Source organism: Phalangium opilio, unplaced genomic scaffold (genome assembly GCF_054372755.1).
Source record: "Phalangium opilio isolate 3A_F unplaced genomic scaffold, DU_Popi_V2 ptg000217l_1, whole genome shotgun sequence".
Lineage (NCBI taxonomy): Eukaryota > Metazoa > Arthropoda > Arachnida > Opiliones > Phalangiidae > Phalangium > Phalangium opilio.
Window position 1 is genome coordinate 12046863 of NW_028324218.1, and position 22850 is coordinate 12069712.

General features: G+C 36.6%; 2 protein-coding genes across 2 annotated transcripts; both read right to left on the reverse strand.

The window, feature by feature from the left end:
• Positions 1 to 1131: 1131 nt before the first annotated feature.
• Positions 1132 to 6258, reverse strand: LOC149616333 (lipase member N-like). Its single transcript, XM_089856185.1, has 7 exons — positions 5974 to 6258; positions 5209 to 5332; positions 4966 to 5155; positions 4805 to 4909; positions 3284 to 3439; positions 2096 to 2236; positions 1132 to 1399 (listed from the first exon to the last, which is right to left on the reverse strand). Exons 1-7 carry the CDS (start codon positions 6206 to 6208, stop codon positions 1151 to 1153), a joined length of 1200 nt encoding a protein of 399 aa, XP_089712311.1. The 5' UTR covers positions 6209 to 6258; the 3' UTR covers positions 1132 to 1150.
• Positions 6259 to 10400: 4142 nt separating this feature from the next.
• On the reverse strand, positions 10401 to 13261 carry LOC149616334 (uncharacterized). The gene is made up of 2 exons (XM_089856770.1): positions 11964 to 13261; positions 10401 to 10590 (listed from the first exon to the last, which is right to left on the reverse strand). Exons 1-2 carry the CDS (start codon positions 12254 to 12256, stop codon positions 10566 to 10568), a joined length of 318 nt encoding a protein of 105 aa, XP_089712896.1. The 5' UTR covers positions 12257 to 13261; the 3' UTR covers positions 10401 to 10565.
• Positions 13262 to 22850: the final 9589 nt, after the last annotated feature.

The window sequence follows — 22850 nt, forward strand, 5'->3', positions numbered from 1 at the left end:
GAGCATGATAATTACGAAAATATTAATTCACTTCTGCTACAATATGCTTATAAAAGCAGCCTTGCCTAGCACTGAGTCACTGAGTCTCCCTCTCCGCGTGAGCTCGACTGGGAAAAATTACGGGAATTCGCATCGTGTAGAGAGAGCGCCCCTAGCGAAAAAAGCGCTCGAACTATGATGTTCCGAATCCGAAGTGCACCAAAAGCTGCATTCACAAGCTTAATATAAATATCATAAGCGCGATAAATTAATCCGCTTACGTAAATATATTTAAATATACATTAAACATACGTAAATATATTTAAATATACATTAGACATACGTAAATATATTTAAATATACATTAAACATACGTAAATATATTTAAATATACATTAAACATACGTAAATATATTTAAATATACATTAAACATACGTAAATATATTTAAAAATACATTAAACGTACGTAAATATATTTAAAAATACATTAAACATACGTAGATATAATTAAACATACGTAAATATGTTTAAATATACATTAAACATACGTAGATATACTGAAATATACATTAAACATACGTAAATATATTTAAATATACATTAAACACACGTAAATACATATTAAACATATATATATATATATATATTAGAATGCATATTTAAATATACTTTACACATACGGAAACTTACACACACAAATTTTAATTGCTTAGGACCACATTGGGCTTGTGTAGGTGTTCTCACCATGGTTCTCACTATTTGGAACATTTCAAACAAAATTTACCTATTGAAAATAAGGAACTGAAGGGGAAAATTAATCAATAAACAAGGTAGACGTAATATCTTTCACCTCTTTATCGTTGACTCTCTAAAGTATATTATTGATATCACAAGTTCATAAGATTTGTTCCATAAATTTGCCCCTGGTTACTTAGAGCTGGTTATGAAGTGACGTAGGTGAAACATCATGGGTTCTCGTAAAGCGACTGCCGGTCCAGCGCTGTCAAAGGCTTAGCACAGACTAAATAGGTAAGATGGACTGCAAAACCGAGTGAACTTAAATCTCGCGTCGTTTTCTAGCATTACTTATGGAACATATCTTATAAACTTTTGTTAATGTAAGCCCTCTTTATAAATAAACAATCCAGCAGTTTAAGAAATGTATAAAATTTATTCGAATTTATTCATTTGTTCTATAATTTTGAAGTATACCAATTTGGGTGCCATAGTAGACAGTGTAAAGTCGCCGTGGCTGAAGGACTTCAAAAATTCTGTCTCCACAACGTAATGACCTGATATACTTTTAATTTGATGCTGAACGTAACTCACCATAGCCGGTGAAGCGACAGTGTCATCTTTACTAGACAACAAAAATATCGGAGCGCTGACTTGGGTCAAATTGTACGCTGGTGGGTCCGCCTAATACATATATTTGTTTTATTATAAGGCCACTCTCAATCGCAATAATTTGTAATTCCATCAAGGAAGACTAACAAGCCTCTTCGATGTAAAAATGGGGTAGCAACCCTCAGTAGCGAGACATACAAGGGGGTTGACCCATACCCGTCTCTGCGCACTCTCTGAACCCAAAGCGCCTATAGAGTGCAGGCGCTGAAAAAAAAAGGTGGAAGGCAAAGTTTTACCAGTGGTTTTACCCCGTGTCTTTCCCTCTTAGTTTCATCGCAGAGACTTATTTAACTTCGAGATGTTTGACAGATGTGCTTGGGCCATCTCAAGAGCCAAATAAAAATGTTTTCCTGTTTCTGGATCCATGTTCCGGATACTCGGTCTTGAAGCCAAGGACGGGTCACGTGGTTCCCCTACAAGTTGACTCTCATTGCAAACTCCAGTTTGGGATTGGGGAAGGCAGGAGGCATTTGTTGGAGTGATTTTTAAGAGCACTTGTAAATCCCGCCCACTACCCTTCACCAAGCTAAAACTGAAATTCGCAAGGAAAGTTAACTTGTAGAGGAACCACGTGACCCTCGCTTTGCTTTAAGAAAACAAGGTGGGCAAAGTCAGGATAATTTTTTTACCCCTGACTTTTAAAAAGGGTCTATTAATCTTCCTTGTTTATATTTTGCATAAACAAAATCACTTTTTTGGGCTTCCCACCTTTCCATATTTTTTCATGTTTTCTTCTTCCCCGTAATTGAAGCATTGCAGCCTATCGTGATACAGAACTTGCATTCCTTGAACCATGACGTAAGCAGATGTTCCAGTTGGAAAAACGGTACGGTATACTGGGATACGCTCCTACAAGTATACAAAACGTATGAATCTAGGTTTTATTTCATACATTCAACTTGTGATAATACATTAAAGACACTACAGCATCATGTGAGTAGAAATGGACCATAAACATAAAATGTTGTCAGTATCGGTAATCCGAAATGAAGAACCTCATTCTGTTGAATCTGTTCGTACACAAGATATCTTCGTTCATGCCATAAGTTCACAAGAAATGTTCCATTTGTCACTGGTTTACTGAGAGCTTGTCCTCAAGTAGGTGAAACGGCATAGATTCTCGTAAGGTGAGGAGCTGTCAAAGGCTTAGTACAGAGGAAATAGGAAGATGGACTGCAAAACCGAGTGTAGTCAATTCTTGATTGTCGTTCTCGAACTAGCTCTCAGTAAGTCTCTAGCATTACGAAGTATAGAGAGTGTCATACTTATGGAACATATCCGATAAACTTATGTTCATACTAGTGGTCGGCATTTGGATAGGATAATATCTGTTTGTTTTATCTTTATTCATAATTTGAAATTATCCACGGGAAGTCTATGATTAATGCAATGTAATCACGAATAATTATCTGATTATTATTCATGAATAACTGATTAACCAAAATTCTGTGGATTATCTTGTCCAAACGCCGACCACTAGTTCATACCAAGATACCCTTTCGGAAAGTGCAAGTGTATATAGGTGACATTTTGATCATATTCTATTTTATTTCGTTATCACGGTCAAACTGATCCATTGGCCTTTTCAACCGAACTAAGAGTGTTATGAATTTCTGCTTCTATAGGGACTTGGCCATTTGGGCGTAGTTCCACCCACTGCCGGAAATCTGTATTTCTTTTTTGAATATTGGAAGCTATTTCAGTCCCTCTTCCAATCTCATTCCGGTTTATTTTCTAGCATGGCTAGTCTGACATTCAAGTTATTCGCGCTGTTTGGTATCTGGTGTCACGAGCTCATGCTGAATCGATGGTGTCTTAATGCGCATCCCATTTCGCGATACGGTGGTTTACTTCATGCTTTCTTACAGTCTCGTAAAAGATAAATTCTACATTTACCTGAATGATTCCCGGCTGATTTTCATAGTCAGGTTTCACAAATGAACACACAAAACCAACCATAAAGTTCTTCTCGCAAAAGTCTCCCCTAATTTCGTAGTAGCTTTTAGGCGTTGGGAATACAGCTGGATTGGGACTGAAATCCTTTAAAAATGACTGTGGAGAAATTTCGATGTTTATATGTTATTATTTTATGTGTTCTATGGAAGGAAAGCAGGAAACTCTCTTTTGCCCGTCGATTTGGCCCCATTACTAAAATCCTTCCTGTGAGGCCGAAATTAGAGCCCCTTGAATGACCACCCATTTTTTAGCGAGATATGAAAGTAGTACCAGTACGTTACTATAAAGTTCCCGAAATACAGGGTGGTCAGACCGATGTGCAGGGGTTCTATGGGTGATTTTGAGTAGTGGTCGGCGTTTGGACAAGATAATCCACGGAATTTTGGTTAATCAGTTATTCATGAATAATAATCAGATAATTATTCGTGATTACATTGGATTAATCATAGACTTGGATAATTTCGAATTATGAGTAAAGATAAAACAAACAGATATTATCCTATCCAAATGCCGACCACTAATTTTGAGCCGGAAATGTTCTGGCATTTTGTTGTCCAGGTCAACGTTTACAAGTTATGATTAAATTGTTTCAAGGATGACCTTTAAAACAATCTAATCTTGTTTATGGTGACCCGAACCAGGGATAGATTTAATTTTAGAAGTAGGAATGGAGAACAGAGTAATGTGGACGAGCGTCAAAGTCCAGGACCCCCTTCCACGGGACGGAGGGGTATGAAAGAAGAGGTGGGCCATAGCGACAGAGGTAAAGAGGAATTGTGTATTTTTCGCCGTCCGCGTCAGCAACGTCATCAAAACGTAGTTTAAGTGAACCAATAAGATAATTTAAAATTTTCGTTACGTGTTGAAGGGAGGGGCTCTATACCGGGCTTTGAGTCGGACTGAAGTAAATACTAACCGTTCTCCATTTCTACTTCTAAAATTAAATCTATCCCTGCCTGAACGAAAAAATATTATAAAATATTTTCGACTCAAAATGGCCCCTGCAGAACTTACTGCTCTTGGGTTATAACGCGCTTTTTGGAACACCCTGCATATTGAGCATCTATAATTTCCGGTGGTTCAATTGTACGAGGGTCTGTTTCAATCGTGTGCCTATGAGGGTAATCGGCGTTTGGTTAGAAATAGTGTAGGTAAAATTGGGTTATATTTAAGTGGGGTTTGGTTAGATTTAGATTAAAGTTGGGTTAGGTTAGATTTAGATTAAAGTTGGGTTTGGTTAGATTTAGGTTTAGTAAAATGGTGTTAGGTTTAAGTGGGTTTGTTTAGATTTGGGTAAGGTTAGGTTCAATGCGGACTGGATTTAACTAAGGTTTGTTTAGATTTAGGTTAAGTTCAATGCGGATTAGATTTAGGTTAGTTTCCTTGGAGGTTAGCTTGCCGTCTTCTAGCCCATAATTGGACGATGAACAAACTAATGAAATTAGGAATTAGCCCGTTTACCTTCTGAGCATCCCTATTCACGAAAGACTTTAAGAAAAATGGAACTGTTCCTCCGAATCCACCGGTTAACAGAATTATGGGACACATTAAATAAGCTTCTCTTATCTGAAAGAATCTAGTAGCGTTATCCAGAGATCGTAAACAAATCTAAATTATCGTACTTTAGCATTGTACTCCGGCTTGTAAGCTAGCATGCCAATCAAAGCGGCGGTAGCTTGAGAATGGCCAATATAAAACAGTTGCTTTTGACCAGTGTGCGCCAAGATATAGTCTATAAAGGTGGGATTGTCTTCTTGAACAAGTGCGTCAAACCTTATAAGTAAAGTTCGGAAATATTTGTGCAATTCATAAAATCATAATATTGCTTCGTGATAGAAGCACATAATGATATCACAAGGGACTACAACACGTACGGAAATTCCCAAAATTCTGGATCATCGACCGTGTACTTCTGATGCTTTTGTGATTCCGGGGTACCTCTGTAGTTACCGAGCCAAACATCGTAGCCTTCGTCGGCGAGTATGTAAGCTACGTGTAAAATAATAGAATAATATTAGCGATACAGGGAATTTTTGTGGTACGCTTGTATCGTAACATTTTAATAATGTCATCATGGCCCAAGCGTAACTTTGTGTAGAAATGCAACTTGTAGTTAACTTAAACATAAGGGACTAGAAGTATCGAGGAAACTAAATTCTTCACTTGGCGAAAATGAATATTCTTGATAACGCACCAACGGTTGGCCAGCTGGTAGCGGTTTCTGAATTTTCCCTCCAAAACGTGAGACGCTCGCGGCGGTAGACGGCCGAACTAGATTCAAGCACCCGTGCCCGTGATCTGCTGCTTTAGGCTGAGGGGAAGAGGGGCAGGGTGGGAAATGTTTTTAGGAACTCGACCAATTTTTATCTCTCTAGTGTAGGCGCGATGGAAGCGGCATAAAATCCTCAAATTTGTTCACTAGTGCCAGTATCAATTACCAATAGAGCCCTTTACTTCTAGTTTCATATCTTACTTCTGATTTTACTTATTTCGACTTAACACCATATGCGTATGATACAGATGGTGTTTTCTTTAAACCAAATACTTGATATAATTCGACTATATTTACAGGTTCATTGCAAGTGACATTTGAGGTTGGAAGAAATTGGATAATACTTAATGCTACTTACCCAAGCTAACATTTGTTGGATTAACAACAAAAGTGGCGCTTGAAGAGAAGATACCGTGACATATGAGAACCACATTTTTATTACTAATACCCTGTGCCCCTTTTTCAGTAGTTCCATATGGTATTCGATTCAGTGTTAAGACATAACCGTCGGATGTGATGGCTTTGTGTTCCTCAACGTGATATCCTTTATTTATTATCATTTCCGTCTGTGTTAAAGGAAAATCAATTTGCATATTTGGCGAGAAAAGGTTAGTCACGGGACATCCTGTTCTAAAATCATAATATGAATCTATATCTATATAAATCAAAGTCCTGACTGACTGACTGACTGATAATCAAAGCCCAGCCCAAACTGCTTGCCCTAGAAGGCTGAAAATTTGCAGGAACGCTACTCATAAGTAGTAGGCGCGTACTAAGAAAGATTTTTCCAATCCGTCGCCATCTTAAAAAATGGCGCCCAGAAATGTAAAAAATCTTCTCTATGCAGCAAAGTCCGCGCGTTTCAAGCGATTTCGCAAATATATAGTACACTGGTTTCCTTTAACGTATAGACGGGCTGAATAGTCTTTCGGGTTCGATTTGTTGACATCTTTTAAATGGCGGCCAGAAATTTAAAAATCTTTCTTTATGGAATAATGTCCGCGTGAAAAGTAATAAAAAATGTCCCGACGGGCTGACGGGCAACGCCGAGTGCCTTCGCTCCTAGGGTGCTACAAAAATATTAGTCATCAGTAAAATCTACCCATTCTTTATATCATTTTGATGGAAGTTCTTATTTTACGCGAGCGACGCCGCGAGTAACAGCGTCAGCTAGTAATATGAATAAATATGCTGGAACGCCACTTATGAAAAAATTTGAAGCATAGGTTCAAAGCGTTGTTCATAAGTCCTTCAGGATATTTTTTTAGTTTTCGGGCCGCCAATTTAAAAGATAACGGTAACTCGAACAGCTAAATCCATTAGGCCCGTCTATGGGATATTTTGAACCAGTTTACTAAATATTAGTAAAATCGGTTGAAACGCGTTGATTTTATTTCATGAAGTTTTTTTTACAATTCTGTCAGCCATTTTTTAAGATGGAAGTGGATAGGAAAAGCCTTTACTGCTGTGCGCCTACTACTTATTTAGAGTAACTTCCTTGCAACGTTTTAGCCTCAAAGGGCGTTGCTTATCAGTCAGTAAGTGAGGACTTTGACTTATTTAGATACAAATTTATTCATAGTAACAGAATTTTATCACTACACTAATTTCTGTACGCTCTTCGTACTTATGCGCAATAATATTTACTGAATGCATTGCGTCAGCATAAAACTGAAAACATGATTATTTACACAAGAAATCTGATTTTAAATTAATACAATGAATGTAGACCTGTATATTATTTTCAAAAGCGAAAATTAACAATTTTTCCAAAGGGCCGTGAAGACTAAGAGGTTAGTCACCTACAAATAGCTTGATACTTGTCCAATATACAACTAGGAATAAGTTTGTCTTTAGAGATTAGACCTCACTGATAGTAGTTACTTATGCTCATTAAAGAAAAATACGAAGAAAATTAAGTCAAATAGTGGTCTTGGAATACCTATTTTGCCATGGATTCCAACTCCAATAGATTTAACGCTTTGTGTATGGGACCCATACACAAAGCGTTTACACCCATACTATGGGTGTTAAACTATGACAAACACATTATTTTGCAAACGTGTTAATCTTAAAATACGAAGGACACTAAGGTGGCTGACACGTTAAAGCGAAGAGAGGGGCAAATACAAATCAGACTAAGTTGGTTGACGCATTAAGAGAGAGGGGAGGTAAATACAAAGAAGACTAGGTGGCTAACATGTTAAAGAGTGAGAGGGATACAAAGAAGACTAAAGAGAAGGAGAGAGGCAAATGCAAAAGAGACTAGGGTGGCAAACACGTTTAAATGAAGGAGAGGGGCAATACAAACAAGACTAGGGTGGAGAAAGAAATTGGCAATGCATTGGAGACTAGGGTGGCTGACACGTTCATGAGAAAGAGAGGGGAAATACGAGAGAGACTTGGGTTGCTAACACGTTAAAGCGACGTATGTCATTCTAAAGTTATATCTGTACATTCCTAGTTAATATAAATAACCTTACCGTTGTGGCGTAACAATCAGGTCCTTCGCAATACATTTCTGGTGGGTAAAAGTCACTTTTAGCGCTTTTCGATGTCTTTAAAAAAATAATAAATAGCAAATAACTAAAACTTAAACCTAATTTAAACAACATCTAGTAGCTGAGTGCAAATACCGACAAACGATTGTACGCCCGTGAATGTTTTCTCAATATACAGTGCTCACCTAGATATTGAACTGAATATATAGCTGGGTCTCTACCAGTAAATTGAAGTCACACCCTAAAAAGTAGGTTGAAAGCCATGACACCTAAAATATAGGTTGCTATAGGATTCATTTGTTTTGATAAATTAGGGAGCGTGTACTTTTATATGAGTTTGTGCTTGTTATATAGGTGTACTGCAATCTGAGTTATGACAAATTGGTCTTGTAATTGTAATTAAGATTTAGCATGTTCTAATTGGAAATGAGATTATTCATCCCAGAGGTTTATTACGGTATATTTGCGAGTAACTTGCTTTATCTGCATTGCTTTCACGAAAAATTTAATTTTTATTTGCCCTCCTTAGCTCGAAACTCAATATTTCAGCAGGGATAGATTTAATTTTAGAAGTAGGAATGGATAATGGTTAGTATTTACTTCAGTCCGACCCATAGCCCAGTATAGAGTCCCTCCCTCCAACACGTAACGAAAATTTTAAATTATCTTATTGGCTCACTTATGACGTAATTCCATTTTACCTCTGTCACTATGACCCGCCTCTTCTTTCAAACCTCTCCGTCCCGTGGAAGAGGGTCCGCGACTTTGATGCGCGCCCAGATTACTCTGTTCTCCATTCCTACTTCTAAAATTAAATCTATCCCTGATTTCAGTAAAAAACGTAATCTAAAATTTTCATTAATTAGATTTTGCCGAGTGAAATTAATTATTTGCATATGGAAGGTGATTGAAAGCTGTTATTAAATATTTTCATATCCATTAACATTGAAGAGTTTGGCGACCATGGTGGAAGTAATGCTTTAAGTTATTGTTCTGGAGATCATTGATATCCAAAGACCCTTTTGATGCAACCCAAAGTATCGGGACATATAAGGGGGTTGATCCCTTGCCGTCTCTGTGCAGTCTCACGATCTCCCAAGCCTACAGTGCTAAAAGGGGGGATGGAAGGGAAAGTTTTGCCCCAGTGTCTTTCCCTCTAAAGACGATACAAATTTTTGACTTATTTAGATGAGTCAACTTGAGTTGAGTAAACTAATTGGAATGTGTGAACAGAAGTTGGACAAGTTGAATCACCAATTAAAAAACTGACAACTGACCAGTTTTTGCTGACTCAACTTTTTGACACATCTAGTTGAGTCAAAAGTTGAATCGTCTGAAAAGCCGTTTAGTTACATCGAAGTTGTCTATTACGTCTGCGGTTCCATCTTTTTAAATACGTTCTTATGATTGGCCAGGAAATAATTGTTAAACATGTTATAAATTATTACCTTGAAAACGTTTTGTGTTAATTACTAATAGACTTTCCAAAACTTGTAGGTAAAATAGACTGATGTTTAACTACCTTGTTGGGTCCAAAGACATTAGATATGACTTCAACAACAAGGATTTTGTTGGACTGGTAACATTGAAGCCCTATCTAACGTCTTTGGATCTACTTAACGGATCATGCAGACGATACTGCAGCCACCTTTAGAAAAGGTTCTATGTTGTTTTTAAGAACAGTAAATTGGACACCTTACTCTGTTTTAACTTCGGCTCACGGTAGTCAACTCATTCTACAGAGCATCTCAAAAAGGTTCAGTAGAAAACTTATTTTAATGAAAGTCAAGTTGAAAAATAATATTTTATTTATTTATTCAAACGAATAGCAATAACAGAACGCGTGCCACTGAAGTGGATATAATTCTTACGTAGTGCCCAGTATGATGTTTACCATACTTTCTCTTAATTATGTTTCTTTGGTTGACGAAAATAGTTCAGCTTTTGGGGCATTCAAGGTGCTATTGTACGTATGATTATTGATGATGATCCATAATTTCGAAATGCAAATCACTCCAGTTGCATTGCCTACGTAGGCACTTCGACCGAATTACATTTAAAATGCGCCTACGCTCTTCTTACTTCCTCACTTTATATTATTTCTATTTGCCTTTGGTACAAGTTAGTTCTTTCTAGGCCAATATAAAAGCTTATCGTTTGTGTAATGGAAAACGTGTTCTCCTATATGATCGGTTGACGGGTTATTTGCTATTCTAACTGTGACTGCAAACTAGGAGAATTATATGTAGAGGACAAAATTGTTTACAAACTCCAACTTTTAATTAACATTTCCACAATATCAATTCTAACGATCAATTTTAATATTATGACATTATATCATATACAGTATGTACAAATTCAGAGTTGCTTAACATTATCGTGTGAAAGTTTAGATTTTTTATTATGAAGGACAAGTTAATTAATCATTGTGACGATTCGCTGCTGCCGTTCATATGGATCCCGTTGACTGTATTCTGTAAGATCAAGAAAGATTTGGGGAAATGATCGTTATTTTGCACTGAGATGAATTAATAATTGATTCAAAGCTACTGAGTCGAAATAAACCATACACAGGCTGTTTCTGAAAGGTTTATCAGAAATTATGGTGATTTTGTTTTGGGTGATTTCGAGACAAAAATGCTTTACGATTTTCTACGTCAAGATCTCATTCATTTACGTGAATGAAATCTTGCTACGTCCGGGCCACCGTTTTCTAGTTATGTGCGGAGTATTTTATGGATGACACCTTAATTAAATTTGTAATGTCTTTCAGTTTTTTAACTAAATTTAAGGGGTTATCCATGAAATACTATAATCTTGACTTGAAAATGGTGGCCCGGACAACAAAATGTCATAGAACTGTTTTGACTCAAATTCGCCCTACGGAAAATCCCCTTAATTCTGATAGACCTTTCAGAAACACACGGATGTCTTCCTGTTTTTCCTGTCAAGGGTTTTTAATCCTACTCAGTAGTGTTGCTAGGGTGTGAAATTGGGGGGGGGGGGGCTAATTTGGGAAAACTGTTTGAAAGTTGTTTTAAGAAATTAATAACCAAATTTTGCATAATTGGTTCATTGTAATATGTGTAGACCTTTATAACTATCCGAAAATTTGTGTCAACGTGAAATTATTCGTATTTTAAAGATATACAAACTTTTATTGATAAAAAGTACGGAACCGAATTATTGACTGAGAAATTTGTGGATGAAAGACTATCACTCGTCTTAAATTTAGTTTTTGGTTTGCTTTTAGTCCTCACTACTATTTGATTTTGAAACTCATCTCTACAAAGATGAAACTTAACGAACCTATCATTAGAATTTTTATACACTATATTGCTACAGAATTTTTGGAGGCTACGAGCAGTTTTTGGTAGGGCTTACGCGGCTACGCCACTGATCCTACTTCGGGGTGAAGAAGAAGGTTAAAATTGGGTAAGTGGTTTCCTGAGAGCCCAATAATGATGTGAAGAATCATGAAACCCCCAAAGGTTTTCCCCTAATCGACTCTAGCTTGTATGTAGGAAATATGTGAAAAAAAATTTAAAGACCAAAAACTTTGCCCCATGTTTTATCCTGACCTTCTAGTTGTAGCCTATTTGTATTGGAGGACACGACTTTCCTGCAAGAGACAGGCTTAAACGCTAGTGTTGTATAACGCCCTTAGAAGTTTAAAATGTATATGTGCACTCATCCCACCACATAGTTGTAGCCTATTTGTATTGGAGGACGCGACTTTCCTGCAAGAGACAGGCTTAAACGCTAGTGTTGTATATCGCCCTTTAAAGTTTATAAAATATATGTGCCCTCATCCCACCACATAGAAACATCTGTTCTTCATACTTACATTGTTGCCTGTAGCGTGCGTGTCGAAAGTACTTCCAACGTTTGAAATTCCATGTACATCTCCGACCGTTGTTTTGTAAGATGTTGCTTCAGTTTTGTTTGTATAGTTGCTTCCACCATAGAACGAGTGGTTAGTACCGTCAATGTGAGAACTAAGATAACAATTGGAACGTTTATTTCTTGAGGCTGCATAAAATAACTTTTTTCAAGCCTCCACATCTGCAGTTGGATCCAATCTCGGAGGAGATCAAATAAGTAAAACAAGACGGCCCAAGGGCTCGTAATAGTAGCCATATCGTACGAGTGAATAGCCCCTCTATACCCTACCCTAATGAGTGGATAACCCCTCTATACGTTACCCTAATGAGTGAATAGCGCTATCTTTTTCAATGCTTAAATGATTTACCGTACATAAAATCAGAGTGAATAGCCCCTCGATTCCCTACTCTAAACAGTGATTAAATTATAACCGTATAAATTTACTTATGCTGTAATTCTAATATTCCGGCGAATCGAAGAACAGATAGTTTTTAGTTATAATCCCCTCGATGAGTTTACAACATAGACTTATGCCGATGCACACTTATCGCATCTTATAAATTTCTAACAAGGACTTATGCCCAGAAACTTTTGAAAGAGAAAGTTTAGTTATAGTGATTACGCATTTTAGTGATTATCCCCTCGAATTACCTTTAGCAATGCTAAAATGATCAAACGCATAACGCTCATTTAACACTATGTTAGCTCTATCTAAACCCACATTTGAATTAACCGCCAAAACGTTCCAGTCAAACATAACATAGATGACGATAGCTACCGAACGAGAACGAAAAACGGGGAAAATCGTTATCTATTTAATTAGCACATACATAAAAAGAAAATAAATATAAAAACCCCAAACATACAAATTCATAAGTATCCGACTCCACAGATAAAAATTCAAAAGTTTCCGACCCCACAGATTAAGAGGTACCCCACCCCACATCACCCCGACATTTTAGAGATAAGAATAAATAATAAAAAACTCGGAGTTTCTATCAAGTCTCTATGGTTCATTGGTAGAGTGGCTGTTTACTACGCCAGCGACCCGGGTTCGATTCCCGGGTCTGACCTGAAAAAGTTTTAATTAAAATTAATTCTCTAACCGAGCCCAGTAACCCCTATGGGTGGGTTGTGGTAATATAAAGTTCCTTTTAAGCTAAAATCTGACGATAACGAAGCGACAACCCCGGCCACTACTACTACTACGGACGGCTCGGGTCAAACTAAGAGCCTATCGTATACTACGATATGGCTAAAAAAGACCTTTTTCAAAAGTTGGGGCTAAATAGTGTCTGGTGTTTCACCACCTTGTTTTCTTAAGATGTAACATCCGGTATGTGAATCCAAAGATGTTACATATGGCTTCAATCATATCATCATAACTCTGAAGCCTTATCTAACGTCTTTGGATTTACATATCGGATGTTTCGTCTCAACCCTGTATCATGCAGACGATACTAAGCCCCACCCACTTTTGAAAAGGGTCTATTGAGTTTCTATAAAGGATTTCTAATAGTGAAATGATTTATTTAACCATTATGAAAGGTTTATTATCTTGATAAGGGTTTTGCTTGAATAAATGGATGGGCAAATTCAGAGAAACTCCGAAACTTTTTATTAATTGGTGTTGTTACTAAAGGTCGCTTTTAAGGAAGATTTTGAAAGATTAAAAGTTGATTTCTGAAGTTTTGATTTCTACTGCATATTTATTGTTGCTATGTTTCTGGTGATACTACAACGATTATCAATAGAGCTATCTCAGAAGCCTTAATGTGACGTCACCCATGCTATTTGCCCATAGAACCAAAGCGGTACCAAACATGTCCGCCCACTGGCAAAGCTAAGCCCATGACGTTTTACCTAGGCACTGACGTCACAACATTGATAAGTCTATGAAAGTGGCTATTGGATATATCATGTTGTATCATTTGACTCTTCCAAAAATAATATTTAAAGTTATTATTTTAAACATTACAACAATGTTGAACGATTTTTTTACTTCAGATTACAGGTAAGGTCACAATGGTGGTATGGAGTGGTTTCGCAGCTACAGACTTTATGCATATTTTTCTTATTTTACAAGAATACAAAGTGTTAGACTATTACGAATGTCCATAATTGAATATAGGAAAAAAAAACCTTACTTGTTTTGCGAAGAAGACATTTTCGTTAAATTTTCTTGCGTCTTAAAATTTACCTTCTCAAGCAACTAGTGAAGAGTCCTTTGATCCTTTTAATCTACTTTCATTTTGATAAGAAGTGCCTTTCTTCAAATTCAAAGAAAACACTTGTGGCATGGAATACATAGAGTTAAAGTAATAATTTTGTAGCCGTTTTCTCAGGGATGATTTAATTTTAGAAGTAGGAATGGAGAACAAAGTAATTCTGTTCGCGCGTCAAAGTCCCGGACCCACTTCCCCGGGACGGAGGGAGGGGTATGAAAGAAGAGGCGGGTCATAGCGAAAGAGGTAAAAAGGATACGTATTTTTCGCCGTCCCCGTCAGCAACGTCTTCAAAACATAGTTCAAGTGAGCCAATAAGATAATTTAAACTTTTCGTTACGTGTTGGAGGGAGGGGCTCTATACTGGGCTATGAGTCGGACTGAAGTAAATACTAACCGTTCTCCATTCCTACTTCTAAAATTAAATCTATCCCTGGTATGACGAATGTTAGCTCGCTAATAATCTATCTCGCTCTGCCTTTCACCTTGCACGTGCCTACCAAAAATGAAATCACTGTTAGAATGACGTCAGAATTATGACCCACTAAATTCGCAGATATATTAACCAAGCGAAAAATATATGGGGCAAAATGATTCTTAAAAGCTGTATGTATTCCTGTGGTGATATGTAATCTGTAAAGCTAAGGCTGTTAGATAACACCTTAATCTATGAACATATATTATTCAAACGTGAATATATGATCACGGCCACGAGAGGCAAATGTTAACATCAGCAAAAGGTCCACATCCTGTTTCGCTTCTCTCCAATTACGGACATCATTTTTAAGCTCTCACCCTTAATTACTAACTACTGATTGAACGTAAAAATCTAAAAATTGTAAGGCATAAGCAGCAGTTTCATCTTTCCTAGAATGATACAAGGTCCATAAGAATTATCATCAAATTATTCCTAAATAAGGATTCTTATGCTACAGCCCTAGTAACTTCAAGTACTAGCTTAAGATACTTGCAAAGGGATATAAAGACCTTTCTTTATAGTGATGGCGACAGTTTTAATGTTTTATTCATGGCTATATCTTTCTTGATTCATGGAGTTATTTCTTTTAGATATGTTCAAATTCATACTTAACTAAAAGTAACCTGATTATCTTCACGTGCTTCTTCGTCATCCTTTGTCTATTTTGAGGGAGTGTAATAATCAATTTATTACATTTATTTAAAAATTTGTCAAATATTCACTTAAGGACAAAAAAAAGGGTATGTGCCTAGAATTTTGAAAATGATTATTTGTGAGTGGTCGGCGTTTGGACAAGATAATCCACAGAATTTTGGTTAAACAGTTATTCATGAATAATAATCAGATAATTATTCGTCATTACATTGCATTAATCATAGACTTCCCGTGGATAATTTCAAATTATGAATAAAGATAAAACAAACAGATATTATCCTATCCAAATGCCGACCACTATTTGTGACACCACGTGAGCTCTGGTTTTTAGCAAGAATTTCCATCACCAACAAAGACTCTTTAAAAAGAACAGTGCTTCAAATATTAATAGAAAAGAAATGAGGTATTAAAAGAACTTCGGACAACTTTCGGTTTGAGCAGGGATAGATTTAATTTTAGAGGTAGGAATGGTGAACGGTTGATATTTACTTCAGTCGACTCATAGCCCAGTAAAGAGCCCCTCCTTCCAACACGTAAAGAAATATTTAAATTATCTTATTGGCTCACTTAAACTACGTTTTGATGACGTTGCTGACGAGGACGGCGAAAAATACGTAATTCCTTTATACCTCCGTCGATATAACCCGCCTCTTCTTTCATACCCCTCCGTCCCGTGGAAGGGCGTCCGGGACTTTGACGCGCGCCCAGATTGCTCTGTTCTCTATTCCTACTTCTAAAATTAAATCTATCCCTGGTTTGAGCAAAGGACGATCTAGCAAGAGACGTTTTGTCAGAATAAAAGTCTCTCTAGTTTTAAATGCGCATGATCTTAGCGCAACACGTCATTTCCCTGCGTAATTGCCGCCAGACGCGAGAGACAATTGTCTTCTGCCTCAGTACGACGCGTCAGAAAATTGGGCACTAGCAAATCGGCACAGTGAACACAAATGTACCATTTCAATGTAACTGTGAGAAATATAACCTATTTTATTTCACGCTAAATTACCTATCACGATTCGATTCCTTGGCTAAACTTACCCCTATAGGCCATATTTTGTGTCTACTTAATTAAAACCATATCGTCCGTTATTACGAGTACCAAATTAGTTTTATCTTAAGCATGAAAATAGAACTATTTCTTCAAATATCATTAGACCAGGGAGAGATTTAATTTTAGAAGCAGGAATGGAGAACAGAGTAATATGGGCGTGCGTCAAAGTCCTGGACGCCCTTCCACGGGACGGGGGGGGGGTGTGAAAGAAGAGGCGGGTCATAGCGACAAAGGTAAAAAGGAATAACATATGTATATTTCGCCGTCCCCTTCAACAACGTCATCAAAACGTAGTTTAAGTGAGCCAATAAGATAATTTAAACTTTTCCTTACGTGTCGGAGGGAGAGGCTCTATACTGAGCTATGAGCCGGACTGAAGTAAATACTAAATGTTCTCCACTCCTACTTCTAAAATTAAATCTATCCCTGATTAGACTTATTGTTAAGGCCAAGTAATGATAATTTCAGTTATTTTTAACATCTAATGGAAAGGTTATTTTCCAGTGAAGGTTATTACTCGTGCTACTGGTGACGTGTACAGTGCTATAACTAAAACACCATGTGATTTTTCAACAACTACGGTACCTTATTTACATCTATACATAGAAACAAGGGCAAAAATAAATTTGCAAAACTCCGTGTGGTTTCCAATGTGCTAAGGTTGTACTACACCCACCAACCATCAAGGCTATACCGTGTCTCCCGTACCATTAAGGCTATTCAGTGTCTCGCGTACACTATAGAGTTACGAAGAGTGCCACATAAACTTGGGAAATGCCTGCCCAATTCAATACTCGCGAGATAAAGTGACCACGACACTTTAAGATGACACTTCTAGTTTAGCATACATTTTTTCTCTTTCCGTAAGTCGTACACACAAAAAAAATTGAGTGTTTCTTTGGAGTGAAAATGGTGTACTTTTTAAATACACCTATATAACACCTAACATTTTCACATGAATAACAAAAACGGTGTTATATTGGTATTTTAAAGGTGACCATTATCTACGAAAAAACGCTAAGTTAATATAGGTGTAAAATGTATCTGGAATTACTCCTTTTTCTCAAAAAGGGTGTTATAAGGGTAGATCTCAGACTTTAAATTTTATAAACTGGTATTTTTTAGCACAATTCTGTAAATTTCTATTTATAGTTAAACTGTCTCATACAATAACGGGAGAGCGGCAAGAGAGGCGAGAGAACAATTTCGCATTTTTTCACTGATTTATGATTATTATTAATATTAATATAATAATATGAAATAGTTTTGTGGAAAATTAATATTTAGCGAAATGGAAGTTTCAAAAGAGTGTAATTCAAGAAAACACTTTTTTACAAATTAAAAACACCCAAAATATAGTTTCGTCACCTTGAGTTTTCCGGACAATTTAAGGTGTAAATTCGGTAATAAAAACCTTTAAAACACCGTTTGAAATTAAACACGGAAATTAAATAATAATACTGCGGGACAGAAAATCAAAAACTTGTTTCTTAAATGAGGTCTTCCGTTTCTGTTTTAATTTTGAAGTCAATCCAAAGATTATGAAGTCAAGGAAAAAGACTTAATTGTTCGTATTAAATTAAATATAACAGCATTTTTAAAGATGATATTTTCTTTAGAAAATATTTTTATCCCTGAGTAAAACCTAGCTAAGAAATTGGTGATCAGGTGATATGGTAGCTTTATAAAACCTGCTAAATGTGTTATGTGACACTTTTAAAAGCGTTACGCGGAATTCTTAAAAGTGTTACGCGACACTCTTAAAGGCGTTACGCGACACTCTTAAAGGCGTTACGCGACACTCTTAAAGGCGTTACGCGACACTCTTAAAGGCGTTACGCGACACTCTTAAAGGCGTTACGCGACACTCTTAAAGGCGTTACGCGACACTCTTAAAGGCGTTACGCGACACTCTTAAAGGCGTTACGCGACACTCTTAAAGGCGTTACGCGACACTCTTAAAGGCGTTACGCGACACTCTTAAAGGCGTTACGCGACACTCTTAAAGGCGTTACGCGACACTCTTAAAGGCGTTACGCGACACTCTTAAAGGCGTTACGCGACACTCTTAAAGGCGTTACGAGACACTCTTAAAGGCGTTACGAGACACTCTTAAAGTTGTTATGCGACACGCTTAAAAGAGTAACAATTATCTTTTAGTACGAAAGACGAGTTGAAAAGGTGTTAAACTGCACCTCTGCTGAACAATTTCCATTCTTATTTTCGACACCCATTGTTCAAATAAGTGTGTTTAAATCCTTTGAGCTTAATATCTAAAGAACAGTTTCTAAGTCTACCTTATTTGACATTTCCCATAAAGTTCTATAATCATTGTTTTGACACATTGCGTCGCGGGTTTAACATTTTTAATCCAATCAAACAAGGTTAATTGATCGTTAAGTGCTTACGACGCCCACACTCTGCGTGTACGGTCCAAAGTATCGGTTATCGGTTGAATTAATAGTTTAGAGAACAAATATAATAACAAAATTTCTTCTGTACTAAAATTTCGTGATTCTGCGGATGTAAATTTGAACTACAGACAAACTTTTCATTAAAAATCCATAAATATCTCAACAATTTACTGGAACATGTTTATTTACCATAATTTAAATATCAATTTATCTTTTTAAGCATCATCTTACAATAATAACAAGGGATATGCTATGGATTATGGCTTATTTCATCTTTCCCTTATATTTAGATAAGCCTTCAAATCGTTAAATAATGTATCACCTTGCAACTCTGTTATTATCAGAGAAATGTTAGCAATGCACACTTAAGTGAAGTCATTTGAGGCTATTTACCTCTGTTCGAAAACCGCCTAAATTGCGGGACTTTGGTCAAATGGGACCTTCAAATTATGGTTTCGGTCTGTGTAAAATGTGGACCAATAAAAACTACTTTTAAAGGTGTTAAAACACTAAATATTTTTGAGTGTACAGTGAAAAGTATGTGTAGCATCTTTAGTGAGTGTAGCACGATGTGGTAAAGGTGGCAAACTGTATTAAAATCACGCTGTGTAATACAGGCTTCCTACAATATTTCACGCCTTTTCTGCAGTATTTCCCACTTCAGTAGTTCAAATTCACGCCATTTGAAGAATATTGGAAGAACATACAAACACTTAAAGAACACCTTTTGAAAATATTATTTTTAAAAGGTGTAAGAAATAGCTCAATGAGGCGTAATAAATGTGTCAGTGTGAAATATTTTTAAGATGCAGTGTTAAAAATGGTCTATTTAACACTTTCAGAGGTGTTGTTTAACATCTTTAAATTGAGACGAAAGGTGCTAAATCACACCTTTTATGAGTGTAATCAGAAGTGGATCATATTACAGCTCCCTAGAAGTACTGGACGATATAACATCGCCGTGCATCAGCATTGTCTCCTAGCACTGAAGAGAAAAGGGTATATGCGAAACGCAGCGGCGAATTTGTGAACTAAATCAGAGGAATGATTTTGGCGCGAAATTAATTTTTAATAAGCGGGCGAAGCAAACGGAAGTAAGTGGTAGGCTGGTAGCCAATGAGGAAAGGTTTGAGAGGGAAGAGCGCGGAGGGAAACAAGTTGTTCCATACAAAGTGTTGGGTTGTGAATATAATAGTGGAAGTCCACTTTATTTTTCCGATTTAAAAAAATAATTGGCGGTCTATAGGTATTTTTTGAACGCTTGTGTTGAAAAGGAAATTAATATGAATTAAAATTATCAAAATAGCCTTCATCATGCTAGAATATTTCTAATGTATCCCTAGTACAGTACAGCACTGAGCTAAGCTTCCACCGATCGATTTAAAGGTTAGCGGGGATAGTTGGACCGATTTATTAATAATTAAAGGTTATGTGCGTCGACATAGAAATTTGTTTTCCTTTTTTAAGTGTGACAAATTTTTTCAATGCTTTAACGTTTTCCGTTTGCGAAAGATGCTGGTCAATATTTTTCAGTTTTACAAAACGTTTTTTTAGTTTCTTACGGTTAAGTGCTTTTAATATCACATAGATCGTGTTCAGATGTCTCTTTAATGTGGGCATGCAACCATTGCAAATAGTTACATTGATCCTAACATAAGGCATTCTAAATCAAAATTATAACGCGATAATAAGCTTCACACTAATCACGACACTGACAGCCATTATCATCAACCGGAACTTCCGTAGGTTAACCTAACTCAAGATCTGGGTTTATGGGAAAACTATACTTGTAAAACTGAGCTATAGATGGCGGGCTTGGATGTCTTGGAAGAAAACGCTGTATAAAAAAGCATAACCTACGTCCAGTACTTATAGGGAGCTGTAATATGATTCACTTATGGTGTAATATTCCATTTCGGCACTATTTCACACTTCAAGCCAAAAATGACGCCTTTTGAAGAATATTAGAAGAACATACAGACACTTTAAGAACACGTTTTAAATATATGGTTTTTAAAAGGTGTAAGATAAAGCTTTATAAGGTGTAATAAATGTGTCGGGAGAAAATATTTTTAAGACGCAAAGTGTTGAAAATGGGCCATTTAAAACCTTTAGAGGTGTTATTTAACCACTTTAATGGTGCTGTTTTTGGACCCGTCAAAATTAAGACAAAAGGTGCTAAATCACACCTTTGATTTTAAGAGTGTAGTAAATCAACGCAATCATAAGTAAACCCATGAAGTAACAAAATTCAAAATTTCGTTTGCCAAAAAAAAAATAAATCCACCAACTTACTGGTAAATTACAGGTGTCCCCGATGTCTATGTAATTTCGAAAGCAACCTCACCGAGTCAAATCGCCTCCCAGTGAGGGAAGGGTTTCTATAAATATACATATACATATATGTTAACGAAAACTGGTTCTAGGGTGGTAAAACTGGTGGGTCAGGGACAATATTTACTCATACGGAACTATCAAACAATGTTAACTTCTCCATTTCCGGGACGAGTTTAAAAATAATTCTGCACATCTACAAGTTACGTAGTACCAGAGGTGCCACAATTTTTGAACTATCAAAGTTGTCACTTTCACAAGTCCCCTTTATGATTGCAATATCCATGAAATCTCGTGCACTGCCATTGCGCGTGCATTACACTAACTAAATAACGCGTAACTAAATAACTGGGTATCAGAGCATTAATTCGTTGTATATTACATAACCATGCACTCGGAGTAAGAACAGTTGAAACTCGGGTTAGGGGGATTGGCAGAGAGGAAGTACATGTATTAAAAGGTGGAAAAATTTATTTTAGCTTCAAATTCCACTTGTGCCGTTAGTGTGTGTAGGCGTAGAGGATACGCAAGCCTCTGATGGCGCCTGGTTTAAAGGTGATAATTTATATCTGGGTGAGTTATTATATGTATTTCTTAAGCCTAATTACCTTTGAAAGAGAGTTACGCAAATTTTCTCCATAATGCCAGAAATTATCTCAATTTTCTCCTAAATGCCAGAATTATGCTAAAATGATTCTCTTTTTTTTTGGCACCATTGCTGTAATCATTTTGTATCATGAGAGTGCTCAAAGACGGCAGTGTATTAACCCCCTAGCTTGTATGTCCCGGTACTGAGGGTTTCCTACTCTCTATTCTTACATCGAAAAAGTCTATACTAGCACGAGTACCCACTACCCAGTGAAACCGAATTACATTTACCTGGATTGCGCTACGAAATTTATGATCATGAAAAACCAAAAACATTTTAATGCCCGGAATACCTCAAAAGCGCAACTACTATCGTCGTAGAGATGACAAAGATAACGTCTTGAAATACAAAGCTGGCTGGTCGACCTAAAAAGCTAGAGAGAAAGCGAAACTTCGCTTTGTAAATATAATTATAATAATAATAATAATCTAAGTTTTGTCTATGAAGGGATTTCACACTAAGCCTGTGGTGGCTAGCCCCTATGCTACAGCTAACCTACAGCGCCCTATACTAACTATTATCTTTTTGATTCTGGCTAGACTAATAGTACAGTCTATTTGTTAAATCATATTAAAAAACCCACTTTCGAGGCCAACTCGTTGCAATGTTTCCTAACAATTAAATTAGTTTAACTTCGCACTCCCTTGATGATATCACGGTCTAGAGCGTCAGCACGCGGCTGCCGCGGCAGTCAGATGTTTAAAACTACCTTACAGAACTTGAATTCTAGCCTTAGCGCTTGCAATGAGCAATGACCATCACACTCTTTCCTGATAGAAGCTTCCCTAATAACGTCATCAGGGGAGTAAAATTAATTTAGTTGTTGTCCAAATGTGCATTTTCTTTTTCATATTACAAAAAGAATAAATTTCTTTTAGTCGATTTACTTGGTATATAAGCTTATTATAATTTAATAAATGTTCTAAAACCAAAACTAGCCCCTTTAAAAAAAACGTGTTTCTATCCCTTTAAAGGAAAAACTCGCTATACTTGATAATCTGTATATTTAATGAAATTCATGAATTAAATAAATTCTAATTTATT

Bases quoted from the DNA above. Each gene is read 5' to 3' on its own strand.
- LOC149616333 (XM_089856185.1), bottom strand. From the start codon at position 6,208: ATGCAAATTGATTTTCCTTTAACACAGACGGAAATGATAATAAATAAA. The intron at 5,156-5,208 runs GTAGTCCCTTGT...AATATTATGATT, and splicing joins TGGGAATTTCCGTACGTGTT to TTATGAATTGCACAAATATT. The intron at 1,400-2,095 runs GTGGGAAGCCCA...TATATGTATTAG, and splicing joins ACATGAAAAAATATGGAAAG to GCGGACCCACCAGCGTACAA.
- LOC149616334 (XM_089856770.1), bottom strand. From the start codon at position 12,256: ATGGCTACTATTACGAGCCCTTGGGCCGTCTTGTTTTACTTATTTGAT. The intron at 10,591-11,963 runs GTAAGTATGAAG...TTGATCTTACAG, and splicing joins CGCACGCTACAGGCAACAAT to AATACAGTCAACGGGATCCA.